The sequence below is a fragment of the Schizosaccharomyces japonicus genome (assembly GCF_000149845.2).
Source record: "Schizosaccharomyces japonicus yFS275 unplaced genomic scaffold supercont5.2, whole genome shotgun sequence".
In the NCBI taxonomy this organism is placed as follows: domain Eukaryota; kingdom Fungi; phylum Ascomycota; class Schizosaccharomycetes; order Schizosaccharomycetales; family Schizosaccharomycetaceae; genus Schizosaccharomyces; species Schizosaccharomyces japonicus.
The window spans coordinates 3,033,076-3,050,314 of record NW_011627861.1 but is presented as its reverse complement, the minus strand read 5'-3'; the positions used below and the strand labels follow the sequence as shown (position 1 = coordinate 3,050,314).

General features: G+C 43.4%; 10 protein-coding genes across 10 annotated transcripts; 3 read left to right on the top strand and 7 right to left on the bottom strand.

Annotated features, from left to right (window-relative positions):
* The first annotated feature begins 17 nt into the window (after positions 1–17).
* SJAG_04115 (THO complex subunit) lies at positions 18–3,342 on the top strand. The gene is made up of 3 exons (XM_002175200.2): positions 18–333; positions 387–1,286; positions 1,337–3,342. The coding sequence occupies exons 1-3, from the start codon at positions 136–138 to the stop codon at positions 2,309–2,311; spliced, it is 2,073 nt and encodes a 690-aa protein (XP_002175236.1). The 5' UTR covers positions 18–135; the 3' UTR covers positions 2,312–3,342.
* On the bottom strand, positions 2,348–2,637 carry SJAG_06614 (hypothetical protein; the record flags this gene model as incomplete). The annotated part of the gene is made up of 2 exons (XM_011050732.1): positions 2,348–2,530; positions 2,614–2,637. Coding segments are annotated over 2 exons (207 nt in total), but the record flags the coding sequence as incomplete, so codon positions are not given.
* Positions 2,924–3,221, bottom strand: SJAG_04116 (respiratory chain complex assembly protein; the record flags this gene model as incomplete). The annotated part of the gene is made up of 2 exons (XM_002175201.1): positions 2,924–2,995; positions 3,051–3,221. The coding sequence occupies 2 exons, from the start codon at positions 3,219–3,221 to the stop codon at positions 2,924–2,926; spliced, it is 243 nt and encodes an 80-aa protein (XP_002175237.1).
* Positions 3,343–3,346: 4 nt separating the features above from the next.
* Positions 3,347–4,453, bottom strand: SJAG_04117 (RNA-binding protein Cwf5; the record flags this gene model as incomplete). The annotated part of the gene is made up of 2 exons (XM_002175202.1): positions 3,347–3,775; positions 3,818–4,453. The coding sequence occupies 2 exons, from the start codon at positions 4,451–4,453 to the stop codon at positions 3,347–3,349; spliced, it is 1,065 nt and encodes a 354-aa protein (XP_002175238.1).
* Positions 4,454–4,550: 97 nt separating this feature from the next.
* SJAG_04118 (ski complex RNA helicase Ski2) lies at positions 4,551–8,375 on the bottom strand. Its single transcript, XM_002175203.2, has 3 exons — positions 7,994–8,375; positions 7,698–7,943; positions 4,551–7,656 (listed from the first exon to the last, which is right to left on the bottom strand). The coding sequence occupies exons 1-3, from the start codon at positions 8,294–8,296 to the stop codon at positions 4,579–4,581; spliced, it is 3,627 nt and encodes a 1,208-aa protein (XP_002175239.2). The 5' UTR covers positions 8,297–8,375; the 3' UTR covers positions 4,551–4,578.
* Positions 8,313–10,020, bottom strand: SJAG_04119 (pig-C). The gene is made up of 2 exons (XM_002175204.2): positions 8,906–10,020; positions 8,313–8,837 (listed from the first exon to the last, which is right to left on the bottom strand). Exons 1-2 carry the CDS (start codon positions 9,856–9,858, stop codon positions 8,777–8,779), a joined length of 1,014 nt encoding a protein of 337 aa, XP_002175240.1. The 5' UTR covers positions 9,859–10,020; the 3' UTR covers positions 8,313–8,776.
* Positions 10,021–10,051: 31 nt separating this feature from the next.
* On the top strand, positions 10,052–11,009 carry SJAG_05323 (Smc5-6 complex non-SMC subunit 1). Its single transcript, XM_002175205.2, has 2 exons — positions 10,052–10,628; positions 10,698–11,009. Exons 1-2 carry the CDS (start codon positions 10,068–10,070, stop codon positions 10,809–10,811), a joined length of 675 nt encoding a protein of 224 aa, XP_002175241.1. The 5' UTR covers positions 10,052–10,067; the 3' UTR covers positions 10,812–11,009.
* Positions 11,010–11,541: 532 nt separating this feature from the next.
* SJAG_04121 (chaperonin-containing T-complex delta subunit Cct4) lies at positions 11,542–13,646 on the bottom strand. Its single transcript, XM_002175207.2, has one exon. It carries the CDS (start codon positions 13,568–13,570, stop codon positions 11,987–11,989), a length of 1,584 nt encoding a protein of 527 aa, XP_002175243.1. The 5' UTR covers positions 13,571–13,646; the 3' UTR covers positions 11,542–11,986.
* On the top strand, positions 13,527–14,416 carry SJAG_04122 (F0-ATPase subunit E). The gene is made up of 3 exons (XM_002175208.2): positions 13,527–13,908; positions 13,965–14,124; positions 14,207–14,416. Exons 1-3 carry the CDS (start codon positions 13,897–13,899, stop codon positions 14,335–14,337), a joined length of 303 nt encoding a protein of 100 aa, XP_002175244.1. The 5' UTR covers positions 13,527–13,896; the 3' UTR covers positions 14,338–14,416.
* A 99-nt stretch (positions 14,417–14,515) lies between these two features.
* On the bottom strand, positions 14,516–17,057 carry SJAG_04123 (adenosine deaminase Ada1; the record flags this gene model as incomplete). Its single annotated transcript, XM_002175209.1, has 2 exons — positions 14,516–16,816; positions 16,863–17,057. The coding sequence occupies 2 exons, from the start codon at positions 17,055–17,057 to the stop codon at positions 14,516–14,518; spliced, it is 2,496 nt and encodes an 831-aa protein (XP_002175245.1).
* Between the last annotated feature and the right edge of the window lie 182 nt (positions 17,058–17,239).

The following is a 17,239-nucleotide window of genomic DNA, read 5'->3' as shown; positions in this document are numbered from 1 at the left end:
CTTAATTACGCATGACGAGGAAACTTAAATTTGAAACACTACACCACGAATAACATACACACAAGGCGACCGCTGACCCCGATACTCACCGCGTGCTGATGCTAAGTCGTCAGAAATTCGCGTTTCCATATTCAAATGAGCATTAGAGAGACATTAAAAACGAAATTCTACGCGTCGGCGTCTCTAGATGATCTACTTGCTCTTTCCAATCCTCCTCTGAAAAAAGAATTCTCTGATTTTGTTGAAAAGAAAGTTTATCCTTCTTTGCAAGAGTCGTTTCGTAATGTCACAGAGCTTGAAACTGCTGTCAAATTTTGTTGTTATGATATCTCTGTATGTATAGAAATTTGAGTCCTGTCCTTACATCTGTGCTAATAATTGAAAAGGCGAATCGTGATTTAACAATTGACAAACGAATTCAAAAGTTATTCGCCATTCTGGATCTTACAGTCTCCCTGGCAAAATTACACTCTGAACAGCATGATGAGGTTACTACATTTACACTAATGGAGGAGCTCGTTGATATTCATAGTGTTCAAGACTGTGAAAAGCTCTATGAGTACTTTACTACAAGACCGCTTGTCACCGTTGGTTTAAGTGGAACTCGGGGAAAAGGACCGGTGTTGCTCCGTATTTCAAATAACCTTCTAAGACGTTTATCTCGAGTTGATCATCCCGCTTTTTGTGGTCGAATTCATATGTTTTTAAGTTCTGTTTTTGGTCCTCATGAACGGAGTGGTGCCAATTTACGCGGCGAATTCGACATTGCAAATGAGCCTGTTAATGTTGAAGATACCCTGCCAGAGAATATCCGTGCATTAACAACAGCCGAAACCCGGATAAAGCAAAGTGTATTGGATGATGTTTTTGAGGCTATTTGGAGCTTGCAAAACTACATGTCCAACCCAACAAAGCTCTATTCAAGCCAAGAGATTGAGATGTTTACTACGAATACTCAAAAAGTTCTTGAGTGTTTCAATGGGGTTCATAAACTTAGTGTATTCCAAAATCGAGACGACTCTGTAGATCTGCACAAACGATTCCAAATCCTTTTACGCAGGGCATTCTCGGAAAAGCACCTTCTTTTGTTAAATCGGTATATCCGCAGTCATGAACTTCTCGCATACCAACTACTTGATGAGCAGTTTTCGGTAGAATATCTGGTGCAAATCTCTATCCTGCTAAATCATCTTCTTGACTTTACTCAAGAAAACCGCAAGAAACAGGACTCTCTTCAATTTACTAATAAGGCACTTATTTCATCGTTTGTACTGGATTCGGAAGACGTAAGTCCAAACACTATTTCTAAAACATAGATTTACTAATTTGTTTTTAGGAGAAAAAACTTTTAAAAGTTAAGCAAGCTACAGAAAAACTTTTGGATCAAGTTCCGGAATCAGTTTTGACAAATACTCTTCGGAGTCTCTTTACCATTGAAAATAATTGGAAAATATGGAAGGCTAGAAATTGCCTGACCATCGAAAAACCACTGCTAGATTCTTCATTTTTGGAGGCAGCACAAGAAGGATTGAACAAGCTTACAGTACCTGCTACAGCGTTACGTTATTGCATGGGTACTGCTTCCTTATCAAAAATCTGGAGTTCTTCGGTTGAGGAGAACCTTCAGGATTTACAACGAAAAGAAGCAACCCAAGTTCCAGCAGCCACTGACTTTTTGAATGGTGTTGAAAAGGAAGAAAACGAAGCGGCTGAGGCTGTTAGAGAAGATGAACGTCAGTATCACTTGCAAGCCAAAGCAAGCAAAACATGGCGCGCTTTGAGGTCGGCAATCTCAGATAACCTTGACAAATTTCGATTCATTGGCATATCTGATTTAAAGTTGTTGTGCAAAGCAATGAAGGGAGATGAATTACATGTTCCTGAAGGACTTGTGGTGAACTCTCCTATATTTAATATTCGAATTGCAGAGAGTCCTCAAGATAAAGCAGCACTTGGCCTTGAGCAGATTCCACCTGTAAAACCACAGACTGAAGCTACTCCTGAAACAAACAGTGACTTGGAGAAAAGCGGAATTCAACAGAGCAAAGCCGATGAAAATGCTGGTTCGCAAACGGATAAAACTGCGTCTGAAAATGTTTCAAAAACATCGATGGAATCAAAAAAGCCAACACAGATGTCAGAAGAACCCACTACTCAAATGCAGACTGACGAAAAGGCTCAACAAGATGAGCATGCAACTTCAGAAACCATTTCAATTTCTCGAAAACGATCGCTCAGTGCTGAAGAAGATGAATCAGTATCCGCAAAAAAGCAAAAAACAGAGATGGAGCAGGGTGAAATTGCACCTTAGTGAGAAGTTACGTCTATTTCATCACTGTGTATAGATTTACTGCTTCAGCTCTACACGATGGCTGCGCTGCTCGGCTTCACACTTAAATTCTGAGTGAGGTTTAAATACCGCCCTTTCGCATATGTGCAAATGGCATTCTTCGTTCGCAAACTCCCACATGGGTATTCCAATTACCATCCAGATTACGCTTAAAACACTCAGCGACGCAAACAGCTTTGGCTAATGGATAAGGACATTAGTATTAAAATTAACGCTAGCGATGGACAACACCGAATAGGTGATGTTTTATCCATGGGACATACAAGAAATGAACTCTCAGAACTAATTAAGTGTACAATTAAGTAGTACTCTGCTATTGCGAGGAAGATGCAACTGAAAGCAATCAACAAAATGTGAAAGCTCATTTGTTAATTTTGAGCTCTAACACCTCCCGTCTCCTCTGTTTGCTTTAACGGAGAAAAATTATCTTTTCCCTTATTTGGGTTTTTGTTTACTTCGCGTAAAGCACCGAGGTAAACAAATGTACATAATACACTGTAGCTAGACAGTTCATAAAATGAGCTACAAAAACTCCCAATTCATAAATACAGTACAATTAATGGTGCCGTAACCTTATCGCGGCTTTATTCCGGTTTCAGGCAATGGGCCATGCAGTTTTTCCCAGCATTTTCGAAATTCCATAACCTGTATTGTTAATTTTATGTTAAGGCACCTTTTTTTACAAATATTAAAAGCGTACCTCTTTTGTACATTTCCGCCAGTCGTGTTTGTCCCAATAACATTCATTCATTGCTAAGTAGGCGTCTTTACAACCGCTGTTGTCGACTGCGATATCCCAAGCATCAACATCCTCGACATCCTCGTCTTCCTCGTCCGCAGGTGTTTCATTATCAATATTGTCTGAAGACATGTTTCACAGCAGGAGATTGTGTGTTGTGGTATCGTAAAGATAGGTGACTTTGATGGAAAGTACGGATGTAATACGTAGTAAATTTCTAATACATTTCTTTTCATTCCATAAACAAAACAGTATTATCAGCGCTTTTGGGAAGGATAGTGATGTTGAGTTGAACCGACAGGTTCCGCAATTTCTTGTTTCACCTTTGTTTCTTCAACATTAGATGCGCGTTCCGCTGAATCGCCAACACGAGCAACAGATTTGTTTTGAACAGATCCCTTCATAACAAGTTTCGCAAGCTTACTGTTGCGCTCTTCCGCATCTCCACCGCCGAGTGCTCTAGGTTTTCCCCATTGAACACGAAGTTTGAAACCATCAATAAATACCTCTCCTTTTGGATAAGCGCTGGCAGCAGATTCTGCTGCGGCTCGAGATTTGAAATTCACAAATGCGCACTTTGCTTTGTGCGAGCAGACTACTGAACGAACAGGGCCAAACTGTTCAAAGTGCTTCCGAATTTTATAGTCGGCAAGTTCATCCTCTACACCTATAAGAAAGAGCGATGCCTATTAGTTAGATTAGTAATAAATTTGTAGGTAACAACGTACAATTTTTTTATCCTTCGGCGGCTCCATATTTACAGACAATGTAACTTGCCCGTTAGCGATTTTGGCTATTGGGAACGTTGGTCTGTCAACACCTGCAGCGGCATCGGCAGCTTTAGCGGTTCGCAGCAATTGTTTGGCTTCATTATCGGCAACTGTCCTCCGTGGATTTTTCTTTGGGTAAGGATCACGTTTCTCAACTCGCTTGACCAAATTGCGGGCAACTGTGCTAGCCTTTCTGTTGTCGTAGGGCGTTTCACTTCCTTCGTACTGCTGTTGATTGTTTTGAGCAAAGAACTCACGATTAATGTCATTTGTTGGTCCAGAATCAACAAGTTTTAATGCAGCATCACGAAGAGCCATAGGTAAACCGAATTGTAAATCCAGCATACAAGATTGACAGCAATTTTTCATACGAGCACAAGCTACGCATATCTCTGTATGTTTCTGTCGTTGCTCACGACTTACGAGCCAACGAAACACAGTACATGGTCGGGAGCAAATTTTGCATTCTTGACCATAGCTCTCTTTAGTCATACGAATATACGGATTGTCACCTAGACATCTTTCACATACGCTAGGAAACTCATTTTCCTCCCATTCAGCCTTTTGAATGTCAGATTTTGGCCGACTTAACATTTCAGTCTTTTTCGCAGTGGATAGTATGTAAGTCAAAATAAGTACATTGTGATGAAGAGGAGGAGGCAAATTCAAAGGTGTGTGGAACAGCTACCGATAGATTCGTAATGAATTCATTCATTAAGTTACATATATAACGAAGGACAAAAGACAATGTTTCTGCGGATTAAATTTTGACACTCTTCCATTTTTGCGTACATTGATGCATCACCAACAACCCTGGCAGCCCCACGACATTCGCGAAGAACCTCATCTAGTCGAATAATTGTTCGAACAATAGAACCCTCTAAAACATCAGTCAAATCCGTTATCCGTTGGAAAGACATGCCTCTGGCCCATTCATAACAAACTTCCATAAGACCAAAACGAGGCTGAGATTCAAAGTCATTACCCTCATTGAAGTAAAGCACTTGGTGCTTTTCTTGAATACTGTTGACGCGATCTGCAACGCTAAGAATCATTGCTTTGCCTTTTGCCAAGTGTGCAGAAATAGTCGGTTCGACTTCGGTCTTTTCACTAAAGACAAATGCAGACAATAAGGCGACAATTTCTTCACAGGTGAACTCAGCCAGCGTATTTTCAAGAATAAGCTCTGTAAGGATAAGCTCGTTCGCAGAATTAATTTCGCAAGCAACGCGACCCTTCAACTGAACTGTACGTTTAGAATCAATGTAACCCAGTTCTTCTAAGACGCGAATTCTCTGTTCATAGTCAGGTAGCAACTCGAGATTTTGATCAGAAATTTGTAATCTCAAATTCTCAATTGTTACATTCAATTGATGCTCTTGGTAACAAAGAGCAAACTGCGTTGTAAAATTGACCTCTTCAAGACACGGTGATGTCGCGATCACCATTTCTTCGTGATGGCGCTTTTCTTCTGCTTCCTTGAAGCTGAACTCCTTAACCTTAGTCCACACAATCTCATCGAATATTGAGTTACCAAAGTCATGAACACTTGCAAATTGAGCAGCAAGCTTTTTGAAAGCGTTCTCTCTGCGATCACGCACACCGTTACAATCCACCTTAACTAAAGTATCACAGACACGTTCAATTGTTGAAAGGGTGATATAACCGTAACGGAAGCGTGACCAATCCTGGAGAACCGTGGCATCGATGAATGGTTGCAGACAAGAAGTGAAGGGTAAGAGATCACTTGGTCTTTTCTGGTCATCGATAGGGGATAAGAATGCAGCTTCCAAAGAACAATCATCCGAAGACGTAGTCAATGCTGAACCCAATAAGACGGCAACACTTCGAGTGGCATTCGCGTGTTGGAAAACAACAACGCGTCCCTCTTTGAAAAGTCGCCGACCATTTGGCGTACGTATAGCCCGTTGATGCATAATTTGTACATACTCCTTTATGCGCAAACAACGTTCAAGAAACTCGCCGATCAAAGTATGCATACCACGCATCTGACTACGTATTGTTTCGAGTTTGTCTTCAAACGATACAATCTCTTTTTCATGCTGTGGTAATAACATTTGGCTGGCGTTTTCACTGAAGCTTCGCTTAATCATATCTTCAATACGAAGTGTCTCAACGCGGAGCAAGTTCAAAACCATATTGTAAGTCAGTCTGAACTGACTCACAAGTTTAGTAGGAGTTCCTAGTATCATATGATGAAGGGAAGCGGTATCGGGGATATCACTGCGCACTAAAATAATTACTGTGCCCGTGGAATCAAGACCACGACGGCCAGCACGTCCAGAGCACTGTGTATATTCACCAGGTAACAAATCGCGAAAGCTTCGACCATCATGCTTCTGTGTGCCGGAAAAGACGACAGATTTTGCAGGCATGTTAACACCCATAGCGAAAGTTTCCGTCGCAAACAGAACTTTAACAAGTCCCCTCTGGAATAGCAACTCGACAATTTCCTTGACAATTGGGAGCAAACCGCCATGGTGAACAGCTAAACCCCGAGACAGCATGTCGCGCATGCGGCCGATCTGAGGAAGATTTCGATCTTCCTTTTTGAGTCTTGCAATGGCTTTTTCGATCACAATATGAACTTCACTCTTCTCTTTTTGTGTATTTAAGGTACGATTGGCAAGCGTGTCAACATACTCCTCGCAACGTTTTTTCGAAAATACAAACACAATGACGGGGAGAAGATTTTGTTTCTGGAGGTGACCGACTAAATGTACCCATACGTTGACATCTCTCCGTTCACCAGCGCGAACATTACCTCTGCCACGCATTAGATTAACTTGGGAACCGCGTCCTCTTTGGTTGCCACGTCCACGGGGATTACCACGACCTCTTGTTCCATTTTGATTCTTCTGTGCCGGCGGAATGACCTTCTCCGGACCCTTCAAAGCTAACGAAGCTTCTTTGTATCCATCACTCAAGAATCTGTTATTTTGGTCCACAATTTTATACATGTTCTGATTGACGTAAAGGTAATGCTCTAAAGGAACTGGCCGCTTAGAAGTCGATATAACGTAGATGTTTTTCTTCTTAGTACGACCAACCCAAGATGCAAACTCTTTTGTGTTAGGAACTGTTGCAGACAGCAAAATAAGTGTGACATGAGCTGGTAACATAATAATAACTTCCTCCCAAACGACACCTCTCTCTAAATCGTTGACGTAGTGAACTTCATCGAAAATAACAAACTCGACATCGCGAATTAAATCGGAGCCACGATAAAGCATGCTTCGAAGAATCTCAGTCGTCATGATTAGACAGGATGCATCGGGATTCACCTGAACATCACCTGTCAAGATACCGACATCTTCAAATTTTGTTTTGAAATCCCGAAATTTTTGATTTGACAAGGCTTTAATAGGTGATGTGTAAATGGCACGAGTCATATGTTTTTGGGCCAAAGCAATGGCATATTCAGCAACGACAGTTTTACCGGCACTCGTGTGAGCGGCGACGAAAACTGAATCACCCATTTCTAGGTGATAAACTGCTTCCTTCTGAAAATTGTCGAGTTCAAAAGGATACTCAATAGCCATTTCGGGAACAAGTTGATGGAAGTTTTCCATAGTCGATTTGCTGTCTACTACATGAGCATACTCTTTTCGAGGTATCATATCACGAGAAACAGGCAAGTCTGCCAACTGCTTTTTCTCTGGAAGAAGATCGTCAATTTCGGTGTGCTTAGAAGTAACCGCTTGAATTTGTTCTTGCAGCTCATTTAAAGTAGTGTATATCCTATTAAGTGGACGAATGCTTTCAGTGTCCCAGTTCTCAGGGCTCCAGGGCCTTCATCCTGATGTCGTGCATTCACTTCTGAAATTGGAAGGCCGTGTGAGAAGCCGGGCGGTACTTGATAAAGACCATCTGCTCCCCGAAGAGCCATGGCAACCTTCTGCTCCGCATTAGGTTCATCAACGTCTGAAGTAGAGGGTGCCAGTCCACCAGGATGGAAAGGTATATGACTTGTTTTACCTCTAACAAAGTCAGCTTTGGCGGCTGGACGACGGTTTAAACTTGAAGAGTTTGTTGCATTAAGTTCATCATTTGCGTTAGAAATCTAAAAAACCTTGTTAACTTACATAAAACTAGGATAAGTTTGTTACTTACCTCACGGTATCCAATGACATGACCATCTAATCCTTGACGAATGAGTTGAATTTCCAAACGAGACATTGTCCGAGGATAGCCATTTAAGTCATCATAGTTTGCTGAATCAGGCCATTGTTTTTGCAACTGTGATAACCATTTTTGTGAAAAAACCTTAGAAGGTTGTAGTAATGCTTCAGAAGATATTTTGCTGTTTTCCGTTTGGCCATTCAAATCGTCCAAAGGAAGGTCAAACAAATCCTCGACTGCATCCAACGATGCCAGGTTAGAACTCTCAAAGGAACCGAGTCCTGAATCTGCCATGTGGTACCGATGCAAAAGGCGATGCAGGCGCTATTGCTCATCATTGAGGTCTCAGCAAGGAACTTCGCGCTACAGCTCCTTGGAAACTGTTAAACCAGTTAACGCGCAGTTGCACTCTCTAAGGCACAGACTTACGGCATGATGGAAATCTGTTTAAAAAATGAATTGGCAACGAGGAAGAGGTGAGCTGTAGAAAAAGCATGACTTTTAGAATTGTGTCAAAAATCGCATATAATTCCATTATGCTGAAGTGTATGAAGGAGAGGGTTATTTTGGAACCTAAGTAGTGAAGAGGAGAAAGCATTTGAGCAATAAAAGTACTGTCGTCGCAATCACAGAGGATAGATGTAGTTATGAAAGATGATACAAATTAAAGTTGGCTTGCTTGATTTTGTCCCACTTACACACGGAAAGCTCATATGGTGATGTAAATGAACGCAGCGGCGATGCTTTAATGGTGAATGGAAATGCCAGGGATTCTTATGAAAACTTGTTCTTTCCAATCTGTGGACGAGCAATATCCCAAGGTCCATGTATCTCACTACATTTTCGTTAGTAAACGCATTCAGAGAAGACGTACAACGGCTTTCGACACAACGTAACACATACTTTTTGAACCTTTGCAGCTTAATAAACCACACAGGGCAGACAAACGAAATAAAGAAGATGAGAAGAAGAAAGACAGAGGCTATGGCGACAGAAGCAACGATGCATGTGGCCAAGTAAGCAGAGATGAGCATGAATAAAGTCATAAGCATGTCGGCGTAAAAGGAATACATGTGAACGTATTTCCGAAAAATAGGAAACAGAGCAAACCAGTATACAGCAAAGAGGATGAAAATGAAAACATGCAACGACTGATCAAGCCGCGAAGCCAAAACAACGGAGGCCGACAGAGAGGCATTTGTGGATAAAGAATTGTGCAAACGAGTGTTAAACGCAGATCTGTTCCGCTGGCCTTCGTGTTCAGAGCGAATAAGTTTGTTGTCGACGGTGTATTCGTGGAAAAACACATTAGCTAAAAACAACCATACAGACACAGACCAAATGGAATCGGGGGAAGTGGATTTGGTAAGAGACATTAGAATAGGCGAAAGACCGATGAGTGTGAGCACGATGAGAAGACATGATTTGAAACACTCTCGATAGCTGATAAAAACATAGGATTGCGAGGGTTTACTAATCACACGGTCCCACAAAATGAACGCAGAGACGGCAAACACGTTTGAGCAGACGCCTAGAACAGTGCACGATAGTCTGTTCTGGTAAATAGCGACGAAGCAGGCAACAAAGATAACTATACTGGCGAGATGCTGCGTAATAGGCAATGAATCGGCCACAAGCGACCAAAAGTCCGTTACCTGAATGTTTACATTACGCTGTAAGCCGTTCAAGAAAGATTCGTCAATGTAGTTGTCTGGATAATCCTGTTTCCGCCATAAAACCTTCTTCCAAGGTTGCTGAGGTCTACGATGATGCAGATTATTAGAGGCTGTGAAGTTCGATAGAACAAATGTAGGCACAGCTTTTTTTGGTGCCGGAGCAGCACAATTCTTCTTCATGAAGCACCAATTGCATCTACCATATACGCGAAGTCGCTGTGTGCTTTGAGCAGGGCAGTAGACTGACTATGCCGTGGTATGACCACGGCATTACCGGACCAGTATATGGTGGAGGATTTGCACCCCGCACACGTGAAAGTCACGGGGTTACCTTAATAAGGCAACAACAATTATGCTTATGATGCCCTGCGACAGACGCGTCAAACTACATGCTTCCTACACGACACAAGGTTACTCTGCAACACATCATTTCTCGGTCGGCTGGAATTGAAGAAGCAGAACTTGAGCAATTCATACATCGCCAGAATGAAGATGACCGGTTCAATGATGTTATAGACGACATCAATCGTGCTTTGCACGATTTAGATTTTCAGCTGAAACGCGTTCTGGATCAAATTGATGGACGCGTATTTTGGTATCTTCAAAACATGTCGAGCGACACAGTATCGCAACAGGCAACATTCTATCCCAGCATCGAGGTCGAGTTCTTCCGTTACCTGATTGAGTGGATCATACAGGCGGAAAACTACGCGTTTTCTCTTTCTTCACTTGATATCCACAGACTTGCAGCAAAAGAGGAAAAACTCCCGCTAGCAACACACACAGTTGAATCCTACTTGCAGGATTTTGAACGAGACGAATGGCTCGTCCAACGCGACGGCATGTACTCATTATCCAATCGGTCACTGGCTGACTTGGAGCAGTACCTGCGAACAGAGTACGAAAACAGTGTTTTTGAATGCAATGCATGTCGCGGAATCGTCACTCTGGTAAGTACCACATTCATGTTTTAAGCATTTAAGCGTTTAGCATGTTCGTTCAGAGCTAACAATTACCAGGGCGGTTTATGCAATTGCGGTTACTGCTTGCATGTTTACTGCTGCAATCGATTACAGTCCGTCCAATGTCCCAGCTGTAACGAACCTTGGGACAATGTTACTAAGCTTGGCTAAGGCAGCTATGAAAATGGCCGCGGTTTTTCCACGGTCCGTAAAAATCTGTTCCATTCCGGTATCCAGGATATCGTATTCCAGTGCACAATGTTGTATCGATGACATCCAACAGAATGACCGTGAAACTTATAAACCACATTGTCCGCGGGTTCGGCAGAACGAACCTCTCAATATGCCAAAAAGATTGTTTCGATTCCTTCGCTCAGTACCTGCCACTAGCCAGAGGTGGGTTCCTCTGCGACCCATGACCGGTCGTCCTTTTGCCTCAAGTGCTCCAGGCTCTCCTACGCCGTCGTCATCGGCGGCTCCCCAGTCTCTAACTCAAAGAATAAAAGCTCTCACCAAGCAGTATGGTTGGTGGGGTCTTGGTGTGTACATTGGAATCTCCTTGCTTGATTTGTCACTCTCTTACTTAGTGGTTCATTCACTTGGTGCCGAAAAAATTGGTGCTGTTCAAGACCGAGTCATCTCGTACATTCGAGAGAATTGCCCTTGGGGTTCTAACAGCACCCCAGTCCATGTTCCTGAGGCAGGTATGGAGGAGTCAAAGCCCCAAATGACAACGTTTTGGACGGAGTTTATTTTGGCATATGGTATTCATAAGGCACTCATTGTTGCTCGTGTTCCCTTAACCATTGCCATTGTACCACCGTTGGCAAGACGGTTCCGCGGTTCTATTTAGAAAGATACTGTTGATCAGTTGCCCCCATCTTGTACATGATCTCTCAAGTTCTTCTGGCTTCGTCTAGTTTTTTTCTTTTCCTACTTACTCTGTGCTTTTTTGTCTACGTAAAATACTTCTCCAATAACATTTTTGATAGACCAAGTACAACAAAGATATTCACCACATTATATAATGGGAAGCAGACGGATGCAACGATGATGACGAGGAAGCATATGGCTAGGTCTATGCAAGGCTTGAACGATGGCCGTGTAGAATTCAAAAGCAGTGCAAAGAACCCGACGTACATTCGTTCGTAGTGCTGCTTACCATGCTGACTTACACGTTATTTTTTTTAGCTTCGTACCGCTGAAAGAACTCTAGTGGGGTATATGTGATCAAAGCGTAAAGTTTGTTCCTAATCGTACAAGACAAGACAGAAAAGAACGGAATCACACACACTCTGCAAAACTTAAACCAGAATTCTACATTCGTACGGACAAGTGTGCACTGCTTAACGAGCCAACGTAATGTCATCCACCTTCATGATCATCTTGGTCGTCTCGGCAGCCAATTGTATAGCACTCGTGTTCACCAGCAAAGGTTGCAAAACATTCTCCTCAAGGATGTTCGTGACAGTGCCCTTGCGTACATTAATGCCGGCAGTTTTCTCGCCTTGGGCATGACGACTACGAAGTTCCGTCAGCACTTGGATGGAATTGAGACCAGCGTTTTCAGCCAAAGTGACGGGGATAATCTCCAGCGCGTCAGCGAATGCTTGGAAGCAAATAGCTTCACGACCCTCCAGCTTTTGGGCATAATGACGAAGGTGCTGAGCAGCCTCAATTTCCGGTGAACCACCACCAGCAATCAAAGCACGTTGCTTGACCAAGCAACGAATAACACACAAGGCGTCGTGAAGAGAACGTTCAGCTTCTTCAAGCGTCAATTGGTTTGCACCACGGCACAGAATAGAAACGGTCTTGCCGGCATTCTTCACACCGCTCACCTTAATAATGCGCTCGCCAGCAGACGACACTTCCTCCACGAGGTCGGCGTGACCAAGCTTGTCTTCGGTAAAGGAGTCAATGTCAGCAATGGGCTTGCAACCAGTAGACTTGCAAATGAACTCCACCTCTTCGCGCTCAATGTCCTTTACAGCCATAATCTTGAGCTTGGCAAGGAAGTGGAGAGAGAGGTCATTAACGGCATCACGGAGGATGGATTTTTGAATGAGCAGTACGTTGGCGCCAGACTTCTTGATCTTCTTGCAAATGTTGAGCAAGTATTGACGCTCCTCCTTCAGAATCTTGTCCATCTGGCGGTAGTCATTAACAACAACTTGGTTTTCCATGTCGGGTTTAGGGGGAGAAAGCTGGAATTGGATCATAGCAATCTTAGCCTTCTCCATACGAGTAGGACCACCGGCACTTTTAATGGCCGTTTGTGTAAGAACAAGACCAGGAATAAGCTCGGTATCGTCGATGATGCCGCCAAGCTTTTTGACAACACGAATGTCCTTAAGATCAACGTTTACGGCCGTCTTAGGGTCAATTACTTTAAGGACAGCATCTACAGCAATTGGAGCCAGCAGGTTACTGTATTGTGAAACAATCTTCGAGCTCAAAGACGTAGTAGCTGCACGAAGGAGTGACTCCCGGTCGTCCAATTCAATGCTCAACGAATTTGATTTTAAGCACTCGACTGTGACAGCAGCGGCCCGTTGGAACGATTCTGCAATGATCGTAGGGTGGATTCCCATCTTCAGCAGCTTTTCAGAGGCGGAAAGCATTGAACCAGCCAAAACAACGACAGAAGTAGTGCCATCTCCAGCTTCAACATCTTGGGCGCTACTGAGATCGACGAGCATCTTGGCCGCAGGATGAAGCACCGAGAGATGCTTCAAAATCGTAGCACCGTCGTTTGTGAGGATAACCTCTCCTTTACCCGTTTGAATCATTTTATCCATGCCTTTGGGGCCCAAACTGGTGCGAATCGCATCAGAAACTGACCGCGCAGCGGTAATGTTTGAGAAACGAACCTCTTGAGGCTTTTCGCGGTCTTGAAAGACCACTTGCGACGGTTTTGCTTGGGACATTGAGTTTGGCTAAGGATAGTCGTGGACGTTCGTGCTGAAGTAGAGCTGCAGCGTTTCCTACTAGTAAGCTTTTACGGAGAGGAACGATGCACCGCGTTATTTGGCTTAAGACAGTTTGTAGATGTGTTATTCATTTTTGCGAGGTTCAATGCAACTTTTGGAAGTTTGTTAGGCTGTGTTAGAATTCATTAAGTGGTGGCCCCCGCTGGCCCCATCCCCCCCACCTTACGCATACTGAGACTGACTGATGTCTTACGGGAGGGCGGTCCCTTTAAATTGCTTTTGGCTTGCATTGTCTGTTAAGAGCTCACTAAACCCAGCAAAAAATGAATATGAAGGTTTGTATCTTTGTGCATTATTAAAGTAGTTACTTGCTCGTCTAACGAAACCCTAGGCAGTGAGATGGGCCGTGCTTGTCGTCGGCTTAGGCTATGGAATCCATGAGCGAAGAGCTTTCCTTAAACGGAAGGAACAAACCGAATTGAGCGAACGGTTGAAAAAACAGGAGCGTTTAATACAGGAGGCGAAACAACTCTACCGCTTACAAAAAAATGGTGCGTATAAAAATGAAACACCATGCTGGATGCGAAAAGCATCAATCAATTTGTATTCGTCGCTAACAGAATTCGGCGTTAGGACTCGCAGATGCTATGCAACAAAAAAGCACTCTTGCAACGAATTCGCAGCCGGATGAACGGCTAGACGTGAACTCTCCAAATTTTGATTTGGAAGAGGTATTTATCAAAAGCTTCGACAAACAAGCTTAGTTAGTAATGAACGTGTAATGAACAACGAAAATTTGAACTGAGTATGAGTACCAACGAGTCATTCACAGGTGACCAAAACTATTTTTCTTTCTATTAATTTGAGTTTTTTTGTTTCTCTTTCTTCTTCACTAGCAGTGGATGGCCCACTATAGACCAGTTGCATAAGCCAGTAAAGCCATTACAAGAGCTGTTCCTTTGCCTTGGCTTCGCTGGTCACACTATCCTTACGACGACGACGCTCAGAAATGACACTGACGCCAGGGAACATGTGTGAAGGTTCGGTTCCGTCAAGGTTTGGGTTTTCGCTGTACACAGACTCGTTACCGGCGTCGGCGACGGCCTGCGCAGGAGTCTCACTAAGTGTAGAGCCAGATCTACCGTGCGTAAAGAGAGATGAGGTGCTTGAGCTGAGAGACGACTGCACGTAACTATTGATCAGGTTACGCTCCTGTTGAAGGGTGAGCGCACGATACGCAAGACGGATGATGGGAACATTCGTGCGATCCATAACTTGGTAGTCATCGCCCAACCAACGCGACTTTATCGAGCGTTCAAAACCGCTGTGGAGGACACTGTTACGGGCTAACTCACACATATCGACCGCAGAAAGCTTGTAAATTTGAGCTGCCACAGAATACTCCTCAATCAAAGGCTCCTTGGTAAAGGCGAATTGAAGGGGATCATCCGTAGAAAGTGAAACATTCAGACCGCGCTTAAAGTAAGACAAGAAAGGGTTCTTATCGTATGCCAAGAATAAGGCGTTGTTTGAAAGAGGAGACATGGCAACAGGAATCTGATCGAGGTACCACAAGTACTGCAAGAATGGAACCTTACGAAGCAAGATACCATGGCTTATTCCTTGAGCCAAAAGGTATGCGCTGGCCAGATGATCCGTATCACCAGCTTCACCACAGTGGGGACGCAGTACGAAAGTGTTGAAACCACGCATCTTTCTCCAGGCGTTCAAGCTCGTCATATTGGCGTACATGTAGTAAAGCCAGTAACTGTAAGGCGGGCTCAAGTTGATATTCCAGTCCTTGGGGAAGGGGAATTTGCGGTATGTACGACGTTCGGGCTTGCTTTCATCGTCAACCGAGTCAAAACCGACAACGCGTTGCAAGAATACGTGAAGCTTGGGGTGTGATTGGGGATTGAGAGTTACTTCAAACAAAGGCTGGAACAGATTTTTCACAATAGTCTCAAAGTTCTGCACGATGCCGGATTTTCTGTACACATCATACAAACGCGGGACTTGAACTAACCAACGAACATTTGCAGAGAACAGCTTATTGTCGATGATCCAAGCAGCCAATTTGTCCCATTCATCAACATGACGTCCATAAATCGAAATACGGTACTCGGCCATCTGGTACTTTTGAGCTTGTAAGTCAGAAAATACCTCCTTTGTGAGTTCAGCGAGATAACGGCCTTCAATATCGTTGTCGGTCTTCAAGAAAATGGTACGGAGACGCGACTCGCCGATTGGGTTATATTTCAGATTGAATTTATCGAAACGATGGAACGTGTCCGTATGGGCGTGCATATCCAACGTATCAATACTCAAGTCGTAAGATGTCAGATTCAAAGAGTCAAACACTTCTTGCAGTGTCAGGAATTTGCCGTCACGACGAATAACCTTTTCATCCGGACATTTACGAAGTTTGCTCTTGATGAAACGCAGAAGATGTTTTTGGTTTGCCAAAGCGGAATGGTGAACGTGAGTATCCACCTTACGGACATTGTAAAAGTCACGATGAGGCACGCGCTTCGTGTCAGCGAGTTCCTGGTATTCGTTCAACAAGATGTAGATGTTCCAACGCCCCTCCAGGTATTTGAGACGACGGAAAGAGAACGACTTAGTTGGACCGTCGGAGGAAATGGAAAGCAAGGTATCAAGATCAATGTAGTAATCACGAATAGTGGGAACATTAAAGTACGGAATGCCGGCTTGGTAGGCATTGTTGTTTTCGTACACCTGGTACACTCCCCGATCATCCATATGGAAAACCATATCGTGAATTTCACCAGGAATCTCAATTTTAGAGAAATCAAAATTCTCACAAGGTTCACCTTCCTTGCCGTCCGGATAAATAACCCAGGAGTCATCGTCACGAGGATTAACGTCCTCGCCTTGCATACTGATACGCATATACTTGTGACGCATGTCCATACATTTATGAATGGACTTGTAAATTTCCTGCAATTCATCAGAAAAGAGAGGATCCATGGCCCCCAAAGAACCAGCATCAGTTACGGCATTGTCGGCTGTAATTTTCTTTCCGTCCAATCCCTCCTTTACATGAGGCAAGTGAATATCCTTTAGCTTATTTTGCAAGTTTTCGTTCAAAAGCTTCGTATGCAAGAAGGTTGGACGCAAATCCTTTGTATGATTGTCCTTGCCATGGCTACTGGCTGCATGACTGAAGCTACGAGCCCGTCCCTCACGAGAATTGTTTATGGCATAAAACTTTGCATCTTGCTACACAGATTATGTTAGAACAAAACTTATTATAACAAATACAAACTAGCTCTAGGCCAGTTTTAATACGCACATGGTGCAAAGACTTCTCATGAGAGTATTCGAACAATGGGGTGGCGCCGATTTGAACATCACGGTCAGAGACAGGATCCCCAAGTTCCATGTTTATATCATGGTTAGGAATTGTCTTTGGGACGGGAATACCATCCATGGGTTGACTAGTTTCATCCTCTTTCTTCATTTTTGACGGATTGCCAAAAAGTCAGTAGAGTCCCGTGGTATGTGGTTTGTGCCGGTAATATAGACCAAAAAATCGGCCAACAAAACCGCAGATCAAAGCCGTTATCAGTAGGCTCTAATAACTATTTGCAGCCGTTAAACATTGTTACATCAATTTTAGAGGAAAGAATGGAATGGTACGAG